Raw genomic sequence first — 19,023 nt, 5'->3', positions numbered from 1 at the left:
GTTGGCGGCTCGTTGTTTCATGTCCGGTATCCGACGGCTCGTTCGTACCACCACCAAACGCAACTCACTGCGAGTGATGCGTTATATATGCTGGGAATATTTTTGAAACTTCGTATCATCTCGAAATTAGGATATGCAGTGATTGTAACACGACGATTCTAATGCATGCAGCTTTAAAGAAAACACTTTGCTCTGGGCGACATGATGATTAATGACGCGAGCGCGCTACGACGTCACACGCGATTAGGCAGTTAGAAAATAATTCGTCAAAATTAAAAACGGTTTAGGGGGTTTAATGTCCCAAAGAGGCCTTGCCATAGAGACATACATTAGTGTACACAGGGCAGCCCATGGTATGTCATCAAGTTTTTAAGAAGACGGAGTGTCCAAGACGACGAAAACAAACTCAATGCCGTTGAGAGAGTAATGTGGCTCTGCAATATTAGCTATTTAGTTAAGACTAACCAGCTAATTTTTTTAAGTATTGGCTTCGGGAAAAAAGTTTCGATATGGAAGTTGTAGATCAACTTAAGGAACAACCAACTGAAGTATATATTTGCAAGGTACAGTTTATGTAGGTCCTTTTACCTGCCCTAAAAGAAAGCGCGCAAAATTCAAAATCTAATCTACCCTTCACTTGAGTGCTTCAAGACGCGCTGTGAGAGAAATAAATTCACTGGTATTATGTACATAGAGCTGCATTAGTTTACTGTGGTTCGTCGTTGTGTCGCGCTGTATGGCTAAGTACGAGTGTTTATCAGATAGTACAGCTGCCTATTTTATTCAGTTAAGTACAGAAACATATCCAATTTCTCTGTCTATTTGTTGTTGTTTTGCAGGAAAAAGAATTGAACTCAACGTGGAGTTTCGCCGCCAAGTTCATGCATAGCTTGGGCCTCAAGCCTCTTCCACCAAGTTTCTGGCACAACTCTCGGTTCACAGAGTCCGACAAGGGATCGGCGCACTGTACTCCGAAGCTTTACACAATACGCGACGACTACAGGTGACACGGGCTTCGTTGCACATTGCAAGAGCAAAGAAACGATGCATCTTTCACCGATAATCTACCTGTTGTTACAGAGATGGCTATCCATTGCTGAACGTACGAATGACGGTTTAGTTCTCAAGCAAACAGCGGAATAGTTGACTCATCAGTAAAGCTCACATGGACTTTTTTATGTGCATGCAGAACTTGTGGGTTCAAAATGACTCAGCATGGTTAGTGTCCCTTTAACGAACAGAGTGCCATTGGCTTGCAGCTTTGAGTTGTAAGATGTTAGTGCAGCTTCATGTACAGTAGTCTGTTACAGAGTTGAACAAAAAAAATATCCAGGTTAAAAAACCCAACAACAGAAGGGGTGCCTTAAGTGCTTCCTTCAGTGCGCGAGGTTGTAGCGGTAATGACAGAATGCTCATGTTGCATTAATTTGCTTTCAATGCAGGTGCATTACCTCGAGCATTCGCGTTGTGGTTTCTTGGTGCTGTTTCCTCACGCACATGGCCGTAAATGTGATTTTTTATCTGTTCCTCTGTACTCTCAGCTGACATATTGCATTAGCAGCCTTCTACTGAGTAAGGTTGTCGAGACTAACCCAGGCCAGTACCCGGCAAACAAGCTCAGTTAACTTGCTAGAATCAAACAAGCCCAAAGTAGTAAGACAGATTCCAATAACGTGCTCATAGCAATTCTTTTCCCAATTACTCCAGGGCTGTTGAGGAAGACACAGTAAGATGGAGGGGGTGTGAAGCGGGAAGGGCGTTATGAAGGGGAGGATGAATCTTGTCCCTCCTTATAGGAGTAATGGCCAAGGAGGTGGCATGGCTCTCTTTTTGAGGTAACATATAAAACTCTCCGTGTTCCAGTCTCCTCCTGAGCTGAAATCTTACATCGTATGTAGTTTATGACAGCACGAGACAGAGTGCTATTATATTTTGGTTTTTCTCTCCACCCCTGTTTTTAATGTGAATGCTGATGAACGCCTTATGAAAACTATATGAGGGGCTGAAGAAAAGAGACATAAGATATTCACCAAAGTTTGCGTCCCACGTTCAGTTTTCGTGCTGACTTCTTCACATCATGCAGCAACAACTAGCCCAGCAGCATGCTGCCCTGAAACCTATTTTTGAAAATAGCGTTAATTGTGACATTATAGATGATATCTCGGACCATGAGGCAGTGTCCTTCTCAGCTTCATCTAATGTCCTCAAACCCAGTTATGTATACCATGCACTTCCCAATTTCACACGCGTGCCTCATAAAGCCATGGCTGATTACTTTGAGCCACTTATCTGAAACGTTTCAGCAGCTGTCATAGATGATGTGAATGCAGTTGTTAGTTTCTTCGAATATGTTAAATCTTGTATAAAGTGTTTAGATACACCCAAAACTATAAAGAAAAATTTTCGTTTTCCCTGGATTACAAGAGAAATATCAGAACTGTTGCGTCGTGTCGAGAGTTTACGCTGGTCCAAACGTAGCGGTGATCCCGGCAAAGCTGAATCATTCATGGAAGCTAAGGATGAACTTCAGATTAAAACTAAAACTGCAAAATATTTCTATTGCAGTGTGACTTTGAGTTTTGCTGAAAAGCAACTATAGTAGGTTTTGGAAACCCGCACTGCATAACTACGGACGCTTTCCTGATTTAGGAGGTACACAACTGCGACTCTTGGCTTATTGTATCTGCATTCAGTACCTACTACTTTGAATCAATGTTTACTACCGGATCTCTCAAAACACCTTCCGAATACACCTGCGTTGTATAGAATCCCCATAAGTTTGCGGGTGTAAAGCAATTGGAATCGGTTCAGAAAAATACTGTCTGTTTTATATTTCCTCGATATGACAGATTTTTCGCCTTCTTCTCATCTGTTTGACCTGAGGCTCACTCCACTTTCTTCACGTCATCGTACTGAGTGCTCCAAGTTAATACACACATTAGCTTAACAGTTCTAAACCATGATCATAAAAGCCTACCACAAACTAAACATTCCACATTACAATACCCGTACTGACTTGCTCAAAAAAATTGTCTGTGGCTTAGCTCAGCTATGCCAGGATATACGTAGCGAGAGCAAATGGTTAACCTCTCGTAAACGTCGCAAGCAAACCCGAGCGGATTGTCCGTAAAAGAAGTTTGAAATACCCGCATCGCAGTCGAACTTTCCCCCAGCCGAATCGCGTGGTCCGTCTTCTGACGAGCCTTTGTGTCGTCACCATCTTCCACTTCGGCAGCTAAGCATGCTTTCCTAGCCATGTCCTCCTCCCATCTCTTTTCGAGACGCTTCGCGCATTTTCCTTCAGTCTCCTCAGCTTGCCACCTCCTTGTGGTTTCATTGCACCTCCTATCTCTGCTTCCTTCAGGGACACCGAACTGACTCCCCCATTGTCGATGCACCTTCAGAGGCTAGGCGGACCCGTCGAGCTGCATCTTCACGCCGTTGCTTATCGAGACGCTCTGCTCGTTCTTCCTCGGTCTCTTCGGCTCGTCGCCTTCGCCTGGTTTCGTTCCGACGGCTAAGCCTGGCTTGTTTCAGCCTCTCTGACTTGCTCTCCATCTCTGGCCACAGCGCCTCCGACGAACCGCCCTTTGGCGCGCTGCTCTACTCTGACGTCATGCCAGATGGCGCGGCAGCGGTTGCTGGGCAACGGTGCAACGAGCGGTGCAACCACGGCGCGACCACCGCCACAGCGAAATTGCGACCTAGCAGCCAACGTAGCTCTCGCTACAAAACAATCTTTTTTCCCACACTATAGAAACTCGGAACTCCCTTCGTGGCTCTTCTCGTGCTCTGCCTTTGAACGAAAATGTTAAATTCTGCAATTTGTAGCTGAAATGCGCTGACTATGCAATCGCTATGCTTTCATGGTATGTCATATGCTGCTGATTGTTACCATTTATTCATGCGGAAAGTTGTACTATGCCACACATAGTGCCTGTATTCAACCATGCGCAATGCCAAAATTCTTATTCACAGACTGACAGGATGCTCGGCGATGACGAAGGATCTCTTTTCAGTCGCAAAGGTTTTGGCGGATGTGTATTACAAACGCATGTACTCACAACAACCCAAAGTGTTCCAAGATGGACCCTCACCAGGCAAGTGCGAATCAGCAATTTTTTTGTGTGTGATTCAGTGAGCAAGACACTGAGGCCGAAGCAAGCTATCCAAGCAGCACTGAACATTGAAATATTGTTATAAAATTGTTACTTAAGTTGCATTAACACATATGTGTTACATTTAAACGGTATGCTAACGTTTAAAAAAAAAAAACTACAGCTTTGATGTTGCGTGATAAGCATTATTCAAACGTTAGAAGCATTATGGTAATGATGTGCTTAAAATTTTATTTCCATGCCGAAGTTGTAACTATAAAACATTAAGAATTCTAACGTTTTATGTACAAATCACAACCATAAAACAATGACAATATTTTCAAGCATTGTGTCTCATAACATTTTTTTCCATTGTTTGTGCATATGTTTTTCAACTAGCCAAGCTTTGCAGTTAAATATCTGAGATCATGCTTCCTGTAGATTGCATTCACAGCCGAAAAATTTGCATGTTACCCATACACTGCTGTCACTTATAGCATGCTTCATGGCAGGCTATATAAGTTTGGATCCATGCTATTTGTTAGTATGTGAGTCGTTTTTAGTACTTGTGATTTACTTCCATGTAACACCGAACGCTAAAATACTATAAAATTTTAATGTAAGCTGCAGTAAAGCTTCCTTTATAATTCAATGTTATTTGAATATTAAGAGTTATCAAATAAATTACTTGAGAGCAACAGTTGGTAACAATGGGCCACGGTCCGCGCCGTCCTGTACTACTCCACTAGCCAATCACAGTAAGCAAAACAAGGTTTTTAATTTTTGTCTTTATTAAAGGAGTATAGACACCTGATTTTGTGATTTTGGTGGCATATTTTCTCTAAAATGATGCGAAAGATACTATCATGCATGAATCACCATGTGGTATTCGCCTATGACCACTAAATTTTTCTGTCATGTTTCTGTTTCAACAGTCAAACAATGACTGTGGCATTAAAGTGCGCTCACGGTTATGTGAGGCACAGGAAAAAACTGCAATCACTGCCTTTACATTCGTTGTCAATCCGGCTCTTGAGGTAGGTTGGGTTTAGAATTGTAGTGAATTAAAATGACGAAGCAGCGATTATATCACAATTTTTTCATGTCTCACATGACCTATAAGCACACTTCGAAGTAAGTGACATCGTTCAGCTGTTGAAACTGAAACAGCACGAGAAAGGAATTCGATTATAAATTATTTAGCAGCCGTAGGAGAATACCACGTCATAATCCATGTATAATTACTAAGAAGGAAACATGCACCCAAAAGCCTGGTATCAAAATTCTAGAGCTTATAATTTTATTTCTTGTGATTGATTAGCTCCTTGTTTACATAAAAAGATAGTTAACAATAGAGTGAGAAATCCTGCCAGCTGACCAATCCGGGATTTTTTGTTCACGGCCAGCGCTAACGACGTCGGGTTTTCTGCATATTGGGCTTTAAAACTGTCACTTTGAAATACCCCAGCTCGCCCCCTGCAAGACTAGACCCACCAATTGTTTGCTTTTATGGGGCCATCCCAAAGCGACAGAGGCTGTGGAGCGGAGGGAGTTGTGGAGGGCTCCGGACCATCTGCGGTTCTTTAAACGGGCTCTGAAACACTTTCTGAGGAGAGTACATAAACCCAAAAAATCACTACATTCTCTCACGGTGAACACCTGAGCCAAATAATACACTGCTACACTCAGCAGAGGACCCACAATCCCGCACGAAAGTTGGCAAGTCCTTTCTGGCGACTTTCTCATGCTCGCGCGTGAGTGTGAGCCCTCCTCCGTTTCACACTCCTGTGTAATTCTGTTCAGAGATGGCTATGGTTAGATTCTTACAGGCATCATCAGCTGCGATGGCCGCGGCCAGCCAGCAGTGTGACTCTGACAGGTCGAGAAGCACCGGCCCCCAGCGAATTTCCACACGTGCGTCGGCGATGGGGCTGGCGGAGGAGCACCGACCTTTGAGCTTGCAAATGACAATCGGAGAGGCAAAGGTGCGAAGACGCTGAAATTCAAATTTGACTACAGATAACTCAGCTTCCAGAAAACAGCATTAAAAAAAAAAAACTGGCTGGAGGATATCCATGAAGTAGCGTCCTTTAACATCCCAGGAATACCGCGCCTTTATTGAAATCCCCGCTTTAGAGCCCCTTTAACGTGCACTGACATCGTACAGTGCACGGGCGTCTAGCATTTCACTTCCATCAAAATGTGGCTGGGATTGAACCCGCATCTTTCGAGTCAGCAGATGCCTCAGCCACCGTAGTGGATTAGACCCGCCAATTGTGTTCCGCCACAACTTCAATCAACATTTTCCAAAGAGCATGGAGCATACAAGGGCGACACACACAAATATACACCACAGCTAAGAGAAAGCTCTAGAATAGGGGGACCCTATATCGGTTAGGGGGAGAGTTGAATAGCAGGGCACCAGTGCACATGCACGCCCTCGGGTTATTCTTCTGCGCATGCACACTGGCGTTCTGCCTGTCCCCTACCGATAGGGTCACCCTATCATAGGACTACCTAATACCTGCGACTCCCATTCACCTCCTAAATGATAGCAAGGCCATAAGCTCATATAGCCAGTCATGAACGGTGCCATGAGTGATAGTGGTGGGTGGGTAACATGCAGTTTCCGAACAGTTTCGCTAGTTGGAAAAAGATTATTACCGCACAAACATAGTTGGAAAAGTTTCGAGACACAATGCTTGTATATATTGGCGTTGTTGTTTTATGGTCGTGATTTGAACATTAAAATAGCATTAGAGTACATAATGTTGTTTCTTGCCAGGCAAAAGAACAATTGGGTCCAAATGGGCATTCCATTTGGATACGACTGAAATGAGATGGACTCAATAGGTCAGCCAACTGGACGCATGAATCCGATCATACTTCCAGTTCGGAAGTCCAATTAATCCTATATGGTTACGACTGGAGCTGCCAATGGTTCCAATTGGCTCCAATTGAATATCAAATTGGATCACCTCCCAACTGCAGCTTCAAACTGGAAAGCATAATTAGAAGCCAATGATTTCGATGACTGGGATCTGTATATTGCTGTCTACAAATGCAGACCAGCGAAATAATTAAGTTCTTGAAAAAAAATACTGGGAGCTTAATCTTCTGAATTGTTTTCGTCATTTTGACCTTCACTGCAGTCGTGATTGAATGAACAATTTCTCTCAATGGACGAGTGCCACTAGCTTCAGGAGGAGGGTCCAATACATGTAGTATATAAGCCCCAAAAAAAGTTATCTCAGTGCATATACATTGAACACTTTGGTGTTGTGTGACCTCTTCAAGCTTTTAGTGTTCCTATGGTTTATGTGTCACGCAGGCTTGTCAGTGGCCCACTAGAAGCGAGCTGCCATTTCAGTTGGGAGTCAACAGTAATCTTCTTATAGGCTTCACTTGTTTCCAAATAGACAATTAGAACCAACTGGACATCCCAACTGGCTCCATTTGGATTCAATAACATACCAGTGAAACCGACTGCAACCAAATGAAATGTCCAATTGGTTCCAATTGTGTATTTGGAAGCCCAATTGGACCGAATGTTTTTTCTCCTCAATAGTTAAAACTGTAACATTAAAACAATATTTCAAACATAGCATTAACATAATGTTCAGTTTGAATGTTTCAACTAATCTTCACTAAGCACCATGAAACATTACTTGCTAAATTTTAACATTCGAGACTTTTAGAATAGGGTGACCTGATTGGTTAGGGGCATCTTATAATGTTTTTATAATGCTCGGTGTTACCTAAGAGACAACATATATTGTTTGCAGGTTTCAGAGATGGGGTTACAGGCTTCATTGGATTAGCAACATCAGCACCAAAGCAACTCCAGAACCTTGGGATTCTACCTAAGAATTATGGCAAGTAGAACAATGTTTTTGTTATGGTACATTCCTTTCATATAGATTTTTCATTTGGCTGGGCTATGTGCTCAGCAATTAGTAACGAAAGATACACTAAGAACCAGAACAAAACGTATCTGCAGTGCATGTCTCAACACTTTTCTATGTATACACTAAAGGCTTGGCAGCATCGAGACAAGGGTGTACCCTCAAGCGATGCCCACACTCTCTTTTTCTTTTTCACCGCAAGATGTCTTGAGTAACTAGGGTTCCTGAAGTGATTTTATGAGCCTACTGAAGGCATTACTTTTATGCACATGAAAGATGTAGCCATAGGCATGCACAGGTCTCTCCATAGGGAAGGAGAGGCGATGTTCATGGTATTGCCTCTTCAAGTCTTCTGGGTAGAAGAGAACAACGGGGGACAAAATTTGACCTCCGTTCCTCATGCTGACTAAGGGTGCTATTGCCCCTCTTTTGCCCCCTCTGCACATGCCTATGGATGTGAATGAACTTTTTGTAATATATGTTTGTAATAATTTATAATAATTACAGTCACCAAATGCTGAGTTCTTACTTGCTACCTGTTGTTATCTGCCACTCAAAAAGCTGATTTTAATGGTTTATGTTATGGCCAATATAAGAACATGCAACAATTTTTGAAATGATGGCTAAGAATCTGTCCAAGGCTCAAGTGAGCCATGAAGCTACATTATGAGTTCTTTGTCTATGCCCCTAACATCTTGGTGACGTGAATAAATATTCTGTCTGAACTGAACTGAAAGGACAGATTTATGAACAGCATGCAGCAGGTGTGTGTTGTCATTGGAACATGCAGAATTGAACAGCGGGAGTAATGACAAACAGCAAAATTGTTACAAGACAATTGCTCAAACACACCTGCTTTTGTAATCCAGACATTGACAAAAAAGTCTGTTTATAACAAATACTTGACAATTTCTCCTTTCCTCTCTAGTAAAAAAAAAGGTGGCATGTGGTACCAACCTTTTCTTCCCACTCAAACCATACTACTCAACAGAATTTTTTGCAAACGCATCGTCTATTACATATAGTGTATACTGATTTTTGTTGATTTGTTGATGAATAGTAAAAAATACATTTTTATCAACCACCTCACACCCTTCCAGTTAACATAAGTTTGCAATGTTTTGCTTGTGTCTGTTCAACACAGATCAAATAAGACACCTCTTGAGGATGGCACTGCATGTCCTTCCACTCTTATCTCACGCATTCCTAGTTGACAGGTGGAGAGGAGGCATATTTGCAGGAGTCATACCTTTAGATGAAATGAACACAAGGTTCTGGAAGTACAGGTACGTATGAGGGTTGCTTCTTTGTGTGTTTTTAATGACTGGGACAAGAATTATCAGCAGAACTCACATTACCACACAATAAGAAAAGCATCAGTGGTTGTGCTACTATACTGACTTAAGCAGGATATCAGCAAGTGCCAACAGATTTTAGTATAGAATACAGCTTTCAGTAACAAACTTTGCTCCTCCAAATAACAAAAAAATAATGTAATGAATTGATGGTGGCTACACTGTTGCAACATGCATACTGTTGTATGCCAGGTTTGTATATGAATGAACAATCTTCTACTGCCCGATGATATGCCCGGCTACATTTCACAGGACAAAATATATGTAGCAAATGTGGAGCTCATATTTTGCCTGATTATGAATGACTGTTATCACAATGATTTACCAAAGTTACAGCAATGTGAAATGTACTGCATGGAATCCTGGCTTAGGATGCATTCTAGGATGCAACACGCAATGCTGCTATGTTAATTTCCATCCATCCTCACTTTCTTGCGCTGTTCAACAAATAAGCGCTATATCCACCTTTGTGTGACCATCACGATGACGTTGGGACAATGTTTTAGGATTGGTCATTTCGAGAATATCTGAACTGGCCAGAAAGAAAAGTAAAGGTGACCTGAAGGACACCTGTAAGGATTTGTGAGAAGTAAAATATCTGAATCAATCTATCTGTTATTGGCAAAGAGAGATGTCCTATCATGGTAACAATCTTTCTGCATGATAATTTCAGCTGAAGATAAGAGAGGAGTGTACAATGTACATGTTGCGTACTACAGTTGCTATACATATCACAATTCCCATATCTCTTCCATTCCTATGCAGAACCCTCTACCAGGGAATTTCTCCACCAGTTAAGAGAGGATCAAAAGACTTTGATGCAGGTGTGGATCCCAATGTGCTTGCTCATGTCCCTTACTTAGGGTGAGTCCAAAAAGGGCATATCTCTTCAAGTGCAGCATGCAGCTTCTATCCACCAAGAGTGAAGCACACGTTGCGTTTTCTTCCAGCATATACACCATGCACTACTAACTTTCATTTGCCTTTCTCATCAGTCTCTGCATAATGTAGCTTGCCATTCAGTCACCATACATGCAAGCCTGAATTAACACGAAAAAGGCATCCTTTTTACTTGTAAATTTTGTGCAATGAAACTTTGTGTTGCCTGAAAAGGATTTCATAGCTCATAGAATAAACCAAAAGTTTAGCTTTGTTGCATGCAAATTTCGTAAATTCCTGCACTGTAGCATTTCCAGGCAAAACAAAGTGGAATCAACATATTTTCAATCAATCAAACTTAACTTAAAGGGAGATAAACAATGTACAGCAGCTAGATGCTGTACATACCCAGGTGAAAATGTCCAAATGGGATTTTTTATGGCACCCCCTTCCAATGGTTTATTGGCCCATTCCCTGCAGCTGCTGGGACCAATAGCTGCTGGGCCCATTAGCTGCTGGGCCCATTAGCTGCTGGGACCAGTAGCTGATGGAACAAGTAGCTGCTAGACCAGTAGCCGCTGGAACCAGCAGCTGCTGATAGCAGGAAAATTTATTTCGATAAACCATCCGTGTGATATGTCCTTAGCTTTCAAACCTTTCTGACAAGTTACAAAATGTTTTAAAGAGTTGCTTAATGATAATAAGCACACTCCAAAAATTCAAGAAAACAGAAGTAACCTACACTGAAATGTGTCGCCTTGCAGGACCACGGAGATCTGCCTATAGTGAGAACACATAGCTTTAATTGTAGCAAGCATCAACAAGACCAACAACAAAACACTGCAATACACATAACTTATATGAGAAACTAACATACACTCACATTTAATACAAGTGCTACTATGAGCCCATGCTATACACTATCTCAATGAGGGAATCCCACAGGTGGTAGTGGAGAGCAGTTAATGTATATATAGTTTTCTCATCAAATTTCAACACTCTTTTTGCAAATTATAGCGGAAAAAACTCTAAGAGATTTAGGTGAAAAATTGTTAATTGAGGAACACCATTACAACAAAAACAGAAAAAAGTTGTCAATCGAACAACAAAAAGTTCCCAGTAGGAGCCAGTAGATCCCACTTCAGAACCAGAAGCTCCCAGCAGGGACCAGAAGAGGCCCCCTATAGGGACAATTTCAACCGGCAGCAAGCCAGAAGGCTTCCTTCTGGGACCACTAGACCCCCGCACAAAACCAGAAAGCTTCCTTCTGGGACCAGTAGATCCAAGCAAAGAAACAGTTGGTGCCCTACAGGAACCATTTGAACCAGCAGCAAACCAGAAGGCTTCCTTCTGGGACCAGATGAAACCATTAGAAACCAGCAGAATCCCATTAACCTTACCTGGGTATGTTTTTCATAGCTTGGCCACTTGAAGGTATTGCAAAATCACTTACAATATTGTAACTTGTAAGCAAGGTCTATAACTATGCTATGGCTGCTTGTTTTAAGTACTATAATTTCTGTGCAAACAGCACAAATAGTGTTTTGAAACTCTGGCATCACTTGCAACACTTTCAGAGCTATCAAGCGGCCACACCACCTTTCATCTAACAACATTACTGTGATTCTGATGAACAAGAAAAACAATATATAGTAGCGTAAAAGCAATAACACCAACTCTTGATGAGGCTTTTAGTACAGCATTAGTTTTGAAATGTCTCTGACAAATTTCTTTCTTTTAAACTATGAGAAAGAAATATTTTGCTCAGATAACCTTATCTACATATTTCAGTATATGTACAGTCACCTGCAGCCTCGAAAAACCACTTCAATGCCCTTTCTAGATGTGCACATCTTGTTTACATTTGCTTTGGTTTTTTAGCAAAAGTAAAAACTAGAAGAAAAAATCGTGACTTCACTTTCTTCTTTCGACCTATATTATTTCATATCACTTGGAATTTTCGGTCATGCTCAAATATTATATGATTAATTGGTGAACAAAATATGCAAACCAGCTAACCTTCCTGCCTTCCAGGACAATACCTTTTGCTCATGTCATTGACTTGGACGGTCGATGACATCAGCAATATGTATTGTCCTGGAAGGCAGGAAGGCTAGATGGTTTGCATATTTTGTTCACCAAAAAAATCTTAACTTACTGCAATAGAGCAGCTTCTGTCACATTGCTGCAAGTGGGTGGGAAGAAGCATACCCCTTTCATAGGCATACAGAAATGCTTTACATGCTTTGGTTTCAGGAAGTTTGTATCCATCATCCTGACATTCCAGATGTTTGAATATATGTGCGAGCTGGACACACAGAATAGGGAACAAGATCTTATTGACTGTCAGCTTCACGGCAAGAAGAAAATTGGAGACATCTTGAAGTAAGCCAACTGTTGCATGTCAGAAGTCTTTGGGACGCAAATCACCACTAGGTATACGCTATGTCGCTCCACCAGTGTATGAAGTAGTGAGGGGGTGATGCTAATGAATATCTTTTAACTTCGTCTCTTTACTGAACTGCTAATGAACATTTATTACAGTTCTATTTCCCTGAACACCACATTTCTCACTTAGTGTGAAAGGCACGTTCGCAAGGAACAGGCAAGCAATGGGGACACTGAGTACCAACAGAGTTTGTTTTGATTTGAGCTACTTGAGTATAAAAACTATAAAAAGTATAAGTAAAGTAATATTAAGGATAAAAGTAAGTATACCAGCTTGCCCAATTGGTGATCTTGCTTAACCTGATTTCTCATAATGCGAGGATGATTTTCTTTGCCCCACAGAAAGAGCTTGAAGCTCGGTGCAAGCAAACCATGGCAAGACGTCCTCCAAATTTTGGCTGGAACTAGCCAGCTGTCGGGAAAGGCTGTTCGAAAGTACTTCCGACCACTAGAGAACTGGCTCAACCGCCAAATTGCTGGAGAGACTGTTGGATGGAAACCACAGCCAGGTAGGTGACTGTCCTGCCATTTGTGATTTAGATATTTACCTTGTCACTCTTGCTGCGATATTTAATTTCATTTTCATGCAAAATTTCACTATTGTGCTGCAAGCGGGCTTTTTTAAGTTTACTTGCTGATGATGACGTGTAAAAGCTCAAGGTAATGCTCAATCAGATGCTTATTTTTATTTTCAGCAATAGTACATATTTTTCATAATACATCTGATCATAAATGCTTGCATAAAATGCTTAAAGTACTATAGACACCAAATTCTCACTTGCTTGTTTTATTCTCTCCAATGATGCGTTAGACATTAAAGTACACGGATCACCACATCGCACATCGTATTCGCCTAAGGCCGCTAAATAATTTTTAATTGAATTTCTTCTTGACGCTGTTTCGGTTTCATCAACCGAACGATGGCTGTGACATGTAGTTCACGCTAATTCGGTCATGTGAGGCACAAAAAAAAAAAAGGCAACATAACTGCTGAAATGTCGCTTGTTGTCATTCCAGCTCTTGAAGCAGGCTGGTTTACGTGTTGTAGTGCATTAAATTACGTATCAGCGTTTGTACTAAAGGCTTTTTTGTCACAGCCATCGTTCGGTGATGAAACCGATACTGAAACAGCATGAGAGTAGAAACTAAATTATGATTTATTTAGCAGTTGTAGGCGAATACCATGCGGTAACCCTTGTATTCTAATGCGTAACGCATAATTTGATCAAAGAAAACATGCAACTAAAATTAGGTGTTTACAGGCCATTGAACTAGATTTTCACTTTAAAAGGACCATAAAAAGATGTTTAATAATGTTACGAAAAGCGCACTAACAATCAATATTCCATCACGTGTTACTGCACCGCAAAACCTTTTAAGCTAGCATCCAGATTAAAATTGGTGCTACTCTACCCCCCGAACTCATACACACCGACCCACGAGAAAAAAAAAGTTAGGACTGCACCCTGCCACACCCATCCATGTCACTTGGGTACGCCCGATGAGAAGGCCAAGAACACGCAGTGAAGCATTCCCCTAATCGGTTGTGAGCAACAATTTTTAAAAATCATTCGTGAATTATAGGGTCCATGCAGAGATTTTAAATTTGATTCAGATACTCACAAAGACTCCCTTTAGAGATCTGTTGCATTAGAATATGACCATAAAAATCATTTCAGGGTCCTTTATAGGTCTCTGCAAGTTGGCAGATTTGTGCACAGTAAGAATCACAATCTGAAAAACTGGTGCCTCTTTTATCCTTAGGCATTTCTATGCCCAATGAGGTACCTGTTTTCTTAGTGGTTATTCATGTGTGCCTATTCCCTAGAAGGAACCATAGGGGCTCCTGCGTAACTCATCCACCTTTGTTATTGCAATGGTAACTGCAGTAAATTTACATCTTCACAAGCAAACAGAAAATATTTTCTCGGACTAATTAAAAGGGCTTCTTTTGTAATACCAAAAGCTTGTGCATTCAAGAAGTAACTTGTGCCTGGAGTGGCTTTTCTTATTTTTATTGTTTGTATTCTTGTTTTACACCTGTGAAATCCACTTAATTCCACTTACCTGCAAAGCACTAACACTTTATCTTTACTTCACAGTGCAGAACTACATTAAATGACCTCCAAGAACTGCTTGGTCCTTGCATGGTGAGAGCCACAACAAAAGTTCTCAAGTGAGCATGCACAATGGATCTGATTAAAAGATTTGCCTCCAGAGTTGTCGGCTGACTCCACAAGATTAACAACAAAACTGATGACAAATGAAGAGACACACAGCACAAAAAGTGACAACAAATTAAAGAAGATCATAAGCATCAATGCAACAGTAACATGCAACATATTTTTTTAGTGCATTTTCAAAATAAACGAAAATGACAGCTACTCTATCATTTTAGTGGTAGGAGCATCAGGAGAAACCAGATGGTATGTGAAGTTCCACAAGTTGGCAAGTCCTCTCAAGCTGTACTATCCAACCTGCTCCTTTTTTTGGCACTGATCTGCCCGCAGAATTAAAAATGCTCCTGCTAGTCATTCAGATGACTTTCTCAGTGACTCCAGAACAACAGTTCACCACTCTCTTCTGGCCACAAGTAATTACCCAATCATGCACCCCATTCCTGTTACATTATGAAGTGCTATGAGAGTTAGCAGCAATCATCAAACACATGTGCAACACATACTGAAGCTACAGTACTGTGCTGAACATTGCATGGCATAGTAAGTGGCTTGTCCCAAAGCTGTACATGGACTGTAAGAAATGCCATAGTGAAAGGGTCCAGATTAATATCGATCACCCGTGATTCTTTAACACACACAGACTTTGCTCAACACATAAGAGTTTATGCATTTCGTCTCAAACGAAACACGGCTGCCCTAATTGGGATTCGACCCCTCGACCTCAGCAACCAAACACTGGAACTGTCAAGCACCTTTCATACTTTTCACGGGGTAGTGAATGCAAGGGCTACGAGACAAACGCCCCTCTTGGGTCTTTCAGAGAAAAGAACTTAAGTTGTGCGAGGCAGCAACATAATTATTTCTTTATTCTTGCAATGAACGAAGTCAAATTCAGACCTGCCAAAGCCAAAGAAGGCTTGGCGTACCTGAGTCAAACTCCCACTCCTGCTGCTTCAGGGCACAGAGCTGGGCATAGTTTACTACAGTTGGTGTAAAACGCATTTTTCAGTGCATACAATGACAGGCATGAGAGAGAGGACACATATGCAATGCTCTTCATTACTTCCAGTACAGGTGTATTCCAACATTTGCACAGACCGCAGGTAGCTCAAATCAGAAGAAAAGCACTACATTAACCAGGTGTTTTCTGCATCCACAAATGTGGCTATAACTGTGTCGGTGCACACTGTCTATGCTACTCATGTGAACAAACGAGGAACATATCTTGATTTATGCTCTTATAGTATAGCTGCCTGACAGCATCAGCACTTTGACACATTCATATTTTTTAGACTGTCCAACCGATTCTTGTTCTCTGTACTTTTTCCCTACTGCTGCACTGTGCTTGTTAAGGGTGTGCGCAGGCTGCAGTGGACTTTGCAGCTGATGACGAGTCAAGCATTAGCCCCATGAACTTCTCTCGTGTAGGTTGCCTTTCCATTGCACTGGAAAAAAGCCTTCTCTGCCGGACCATTCTATTTTGTATTTGCCTTTAACCTATCCTGCTTTGAGGCTGTTGCCACGCCAACCATTCCATTCTTTTGCCTACTGTCTTACACTAAGCTCTGCCACTATTAGTGCAAGGTTTTCAATGTCACACTGACTCTGCAGTTTGAAGGTCAGTGATGGGTGCTGCAGGTTAGGAGGGGAGTCAGCTTTGGGTCACTTAGTGATCTATAACAGCAAGATTTCAAAGTATGTTACAAACGAAACACAAACATCTGAGGCCCTGTTGGCTTGTAACCTCTACTAATCAGATAGCTCTACTGTCTTCATTAAAAAAACACGGTCCACTTCACATGCGACCAAAGCTGCTGTCAAGGCCTTGAGTGAAGTCCTGTAGTGCATCTGTAAACCCAAAGCATCAGAAAGCAAGTAAAGGAGAGCAGACCACTGTTTGCAATTTTGGAGCAAAAGCACCACAGAAGCCTTACTACATGTGCTGGCAACAGTCCAAGGCATTTGGAAAACAGCCTGAACATTTTCCCTGGGACTTTACATGTCCCATGACACATTTGGCTTCAACAAATATTGCAGAGGAAAGAGTCAGTGTGCAAAAAAAAAAAAAAAACAGCACCGTCTCTCCTGAAATGCCACTTCACCCATAATTACAAATCCTCATACTCCTTCCACTAAAGTGATGACAGTCAAAGTTAGTGGTGGTATGTAAGCAAATAAATGTCAGAAAAGAACCACTGGTGGTTTAGGGTTTAGCTTGGGGCTTGTTACGCTCGACACATGCTGCAACGTCGCCTGAGGACCAGAAACAAGCGGTTTCCTCCAACCTGCCTTAGTACAATAGAACAACATTCCCCCTCGTGTACGACCGGTCAACAGAAGATGAGACGGCGAGACGCACAACAGCGTTCGGATGCAGCGATAAGCCATCTGCACGTGGTGGCGGCAACTGCACAGTGGTGAGTCGTCGCCGGAGCCTAAAGGGATTAGCCCTGGTGTCGCGCCGTTCAGTAACCCCCCATGTGTCGGGTGCGGGCGTGCATCAGAACTTCATGCGTGAAGGCCGCTGGCTTGGTGGTTGTGCTGCACCCGGGTGGTGCCGTGGGGCGAGCTCAGTAAGGTCAACAGCACCGACGTCGTTGCGCGGGTATGATACGCGAAGGTTCGCACCCGACCTTGGTGAAGACAGCAGTGGGGCCGGCGGCGATGACGGCAGTGATGGCAAACAGATTCTTCCAAGAATTAGAGGACCCGCACATGAGGCCCAGCTGTGCGATGGTGTCACCAGAGTGGCGAGAATGTGTGTGCAATGGTGATTCACGGCGATCTCCCAGGGAAAAAGGGAACACCATCGGGGGGCGGGAAGTGCCGCCCGGGGGCTGAACCTCGGACCCGATTGGTGCTCTTTGCTTTGTAACGCTATTTAATTGTGTGTTTGAGAGGGACTGAGGAATTCGGACAATGATATAGAAAAATAAATTTAAACTTGTAACCTGATGCTTGTTTGGGAAGCTCCTTCCAAGTGCCGACAGATAGAAAGAACCTATGAAGAAGAAGTATAATGGGGCTAATCATGAATTATTGTGCGCAAGCATGGTTAGCCCTGGTTTAGCCCTGGATAGCCCTGGATGATAATAAATTTCGTACAGCAGTCTGACTAACTCAGGCCGTAGACATGGGCATGCCACACGTTTTCTTGCATGCTTAAGATTTTGAGTTACCACAGCAAGCTTTGAAAAGCAAAAAACATTTTCTGCTGTATATATGTTTATGAATAAATAAAAAAAAATATGTTTATGAATAAATTTTATGAATAAATATTCGATAACTGCACCGCTAATCACTTCAACAATTCTTTAAAAAGAAGTACAAGGTACAGTTTAATTTATTATAGAATTTATTACGCCTAAGACCCCTAATTTTCAGCATTGGAATATTCCAAATTCTGTGGATGCAGAATAAAAAAAACCACGAAATTCTGCGAATGCGGAATTAAGAACCTGTGAAATTCTGTGGGAAGAATAAGACACATGAAAAAAACATCACGAAAACTTATTTTTTGAGCACATTGCTTGAATGCTGCAGAGGTTCGTCTTCTAAAATTGAAGGTGGCTGTTGCACCTGAGCATCAAGCAATGTTTCGTAATACCTTCACTCAAAGAATGACGATTGTTAAATACAAGACGTCTACAACGACTGCAATGGAAGAGTGTGTTGGGGTCACTTCCATTCCAGCCCAGAAAGACAGGACATTGAAATCTTCACCTTGTTCGTCTTGCTTAGAAAGAAACGGTGTGAAGTGTACCACTGGAATTCAGTTCATGAGCAGTTTTCAGGTACACTTTCCACTCAGCAGCTAAAACTAGCCATTGTTGACAAAGTCCATGCACGCTTGCAACCTCTAGCCTTTTTTCAGGTAGATTAACCTGACCTACAGTGAATCCTCTTCCAGTTACGGTTTGGGATCTTTGTTATTGTAATAGTGTATTTTTAAAAACTTTTTCTGTGGTCTCAAAGCCCCCTTGTGTTGTATTCATGCAAATAAGGCAAACAATTCATTTTCCCCCCGTTCTGTCATACCTACTGATGCCTGCAACAACAAATTTATCAAAAAAGGAGAGCTTGGTTACGAATACAAAAATCTGCGAAAAATGATTAAATAGGCAATTTTTTGTGGAATCACGGAATCCAAGGGCTTCAG

General features: G+C 41.9%; 1 protein-coding gene across 3 annotated transcripts in view; it reads left to right on the top strand.

The window, feature by feature from the left end:
- Window positions 1-17,313, top strand: part of LOC144093751 (angiotensin-converting enzyme-like protein Ace3) — a 43,668-nt gene extending 26,355 nt beyond the window's left edge. Inside the window, exons 7-14 of one of the 3 annotated variants that reach the window (XM_077627448.1) lie at window positions 840-1,003; window positions 3,979-4,100; window positions 7,883-7,972; window positions 9,147-9,288; window positions 10,123-10,221; window positions 12,493-12,621; window positions 13,027-13,193; window positions 14,787-17,313. In XM_077627448.1, coding sequence (XP_077483574.1) covers window positions 840-1,003; window positions 3,979-4,100; window positions 7,883-7,972; window positions 9,147-9,288; window positions 10,123-10,221; window positions 12,493-12,621; window positions 13,027-13,193; window positions 14,787-14,806 — 933 coding nt within the window. In that variant the 3' untranslated portion in view covers window positions 14,807-17,313. The remainder of the gene's footprint in view (window positions 1-839; window positions 1,004-3,978; window positions 4,101-7,882; window positions 7,973-9,146; window positions 9,289-10,122; window positions 10,222-12,492; window positions 12,622-13,026; window positions 13,194-14,786) is intronic. The other 2 variants (XM_077627447.1, XM_077627446.1) reach the window with 2 other exon arrangements.
- The last annotated feature ends 1,710 nt before the right edge of the window (window positions 17,314-19,023 follow it).

This window comes from Amblyomma americanum, chromosome 6, assembly GCF_052857255.1.
Source record: "Amblyomma americanum isolate KBUSLIRL-KWMA chromosome 6, ASM5285725v1, whole genome shotgun sequence".
Taxonomy (NCBI): Eukaryota; Metazoa; Arthropoda; class Arachnida; order Ixodida; family Ixodidae; genus Amblyomma; species Amblyomma americanum.
Note: the sequence above shows the minus strand (reverse complement) of the source record. Positions and strands in the feature narration are given on the sequence as shown.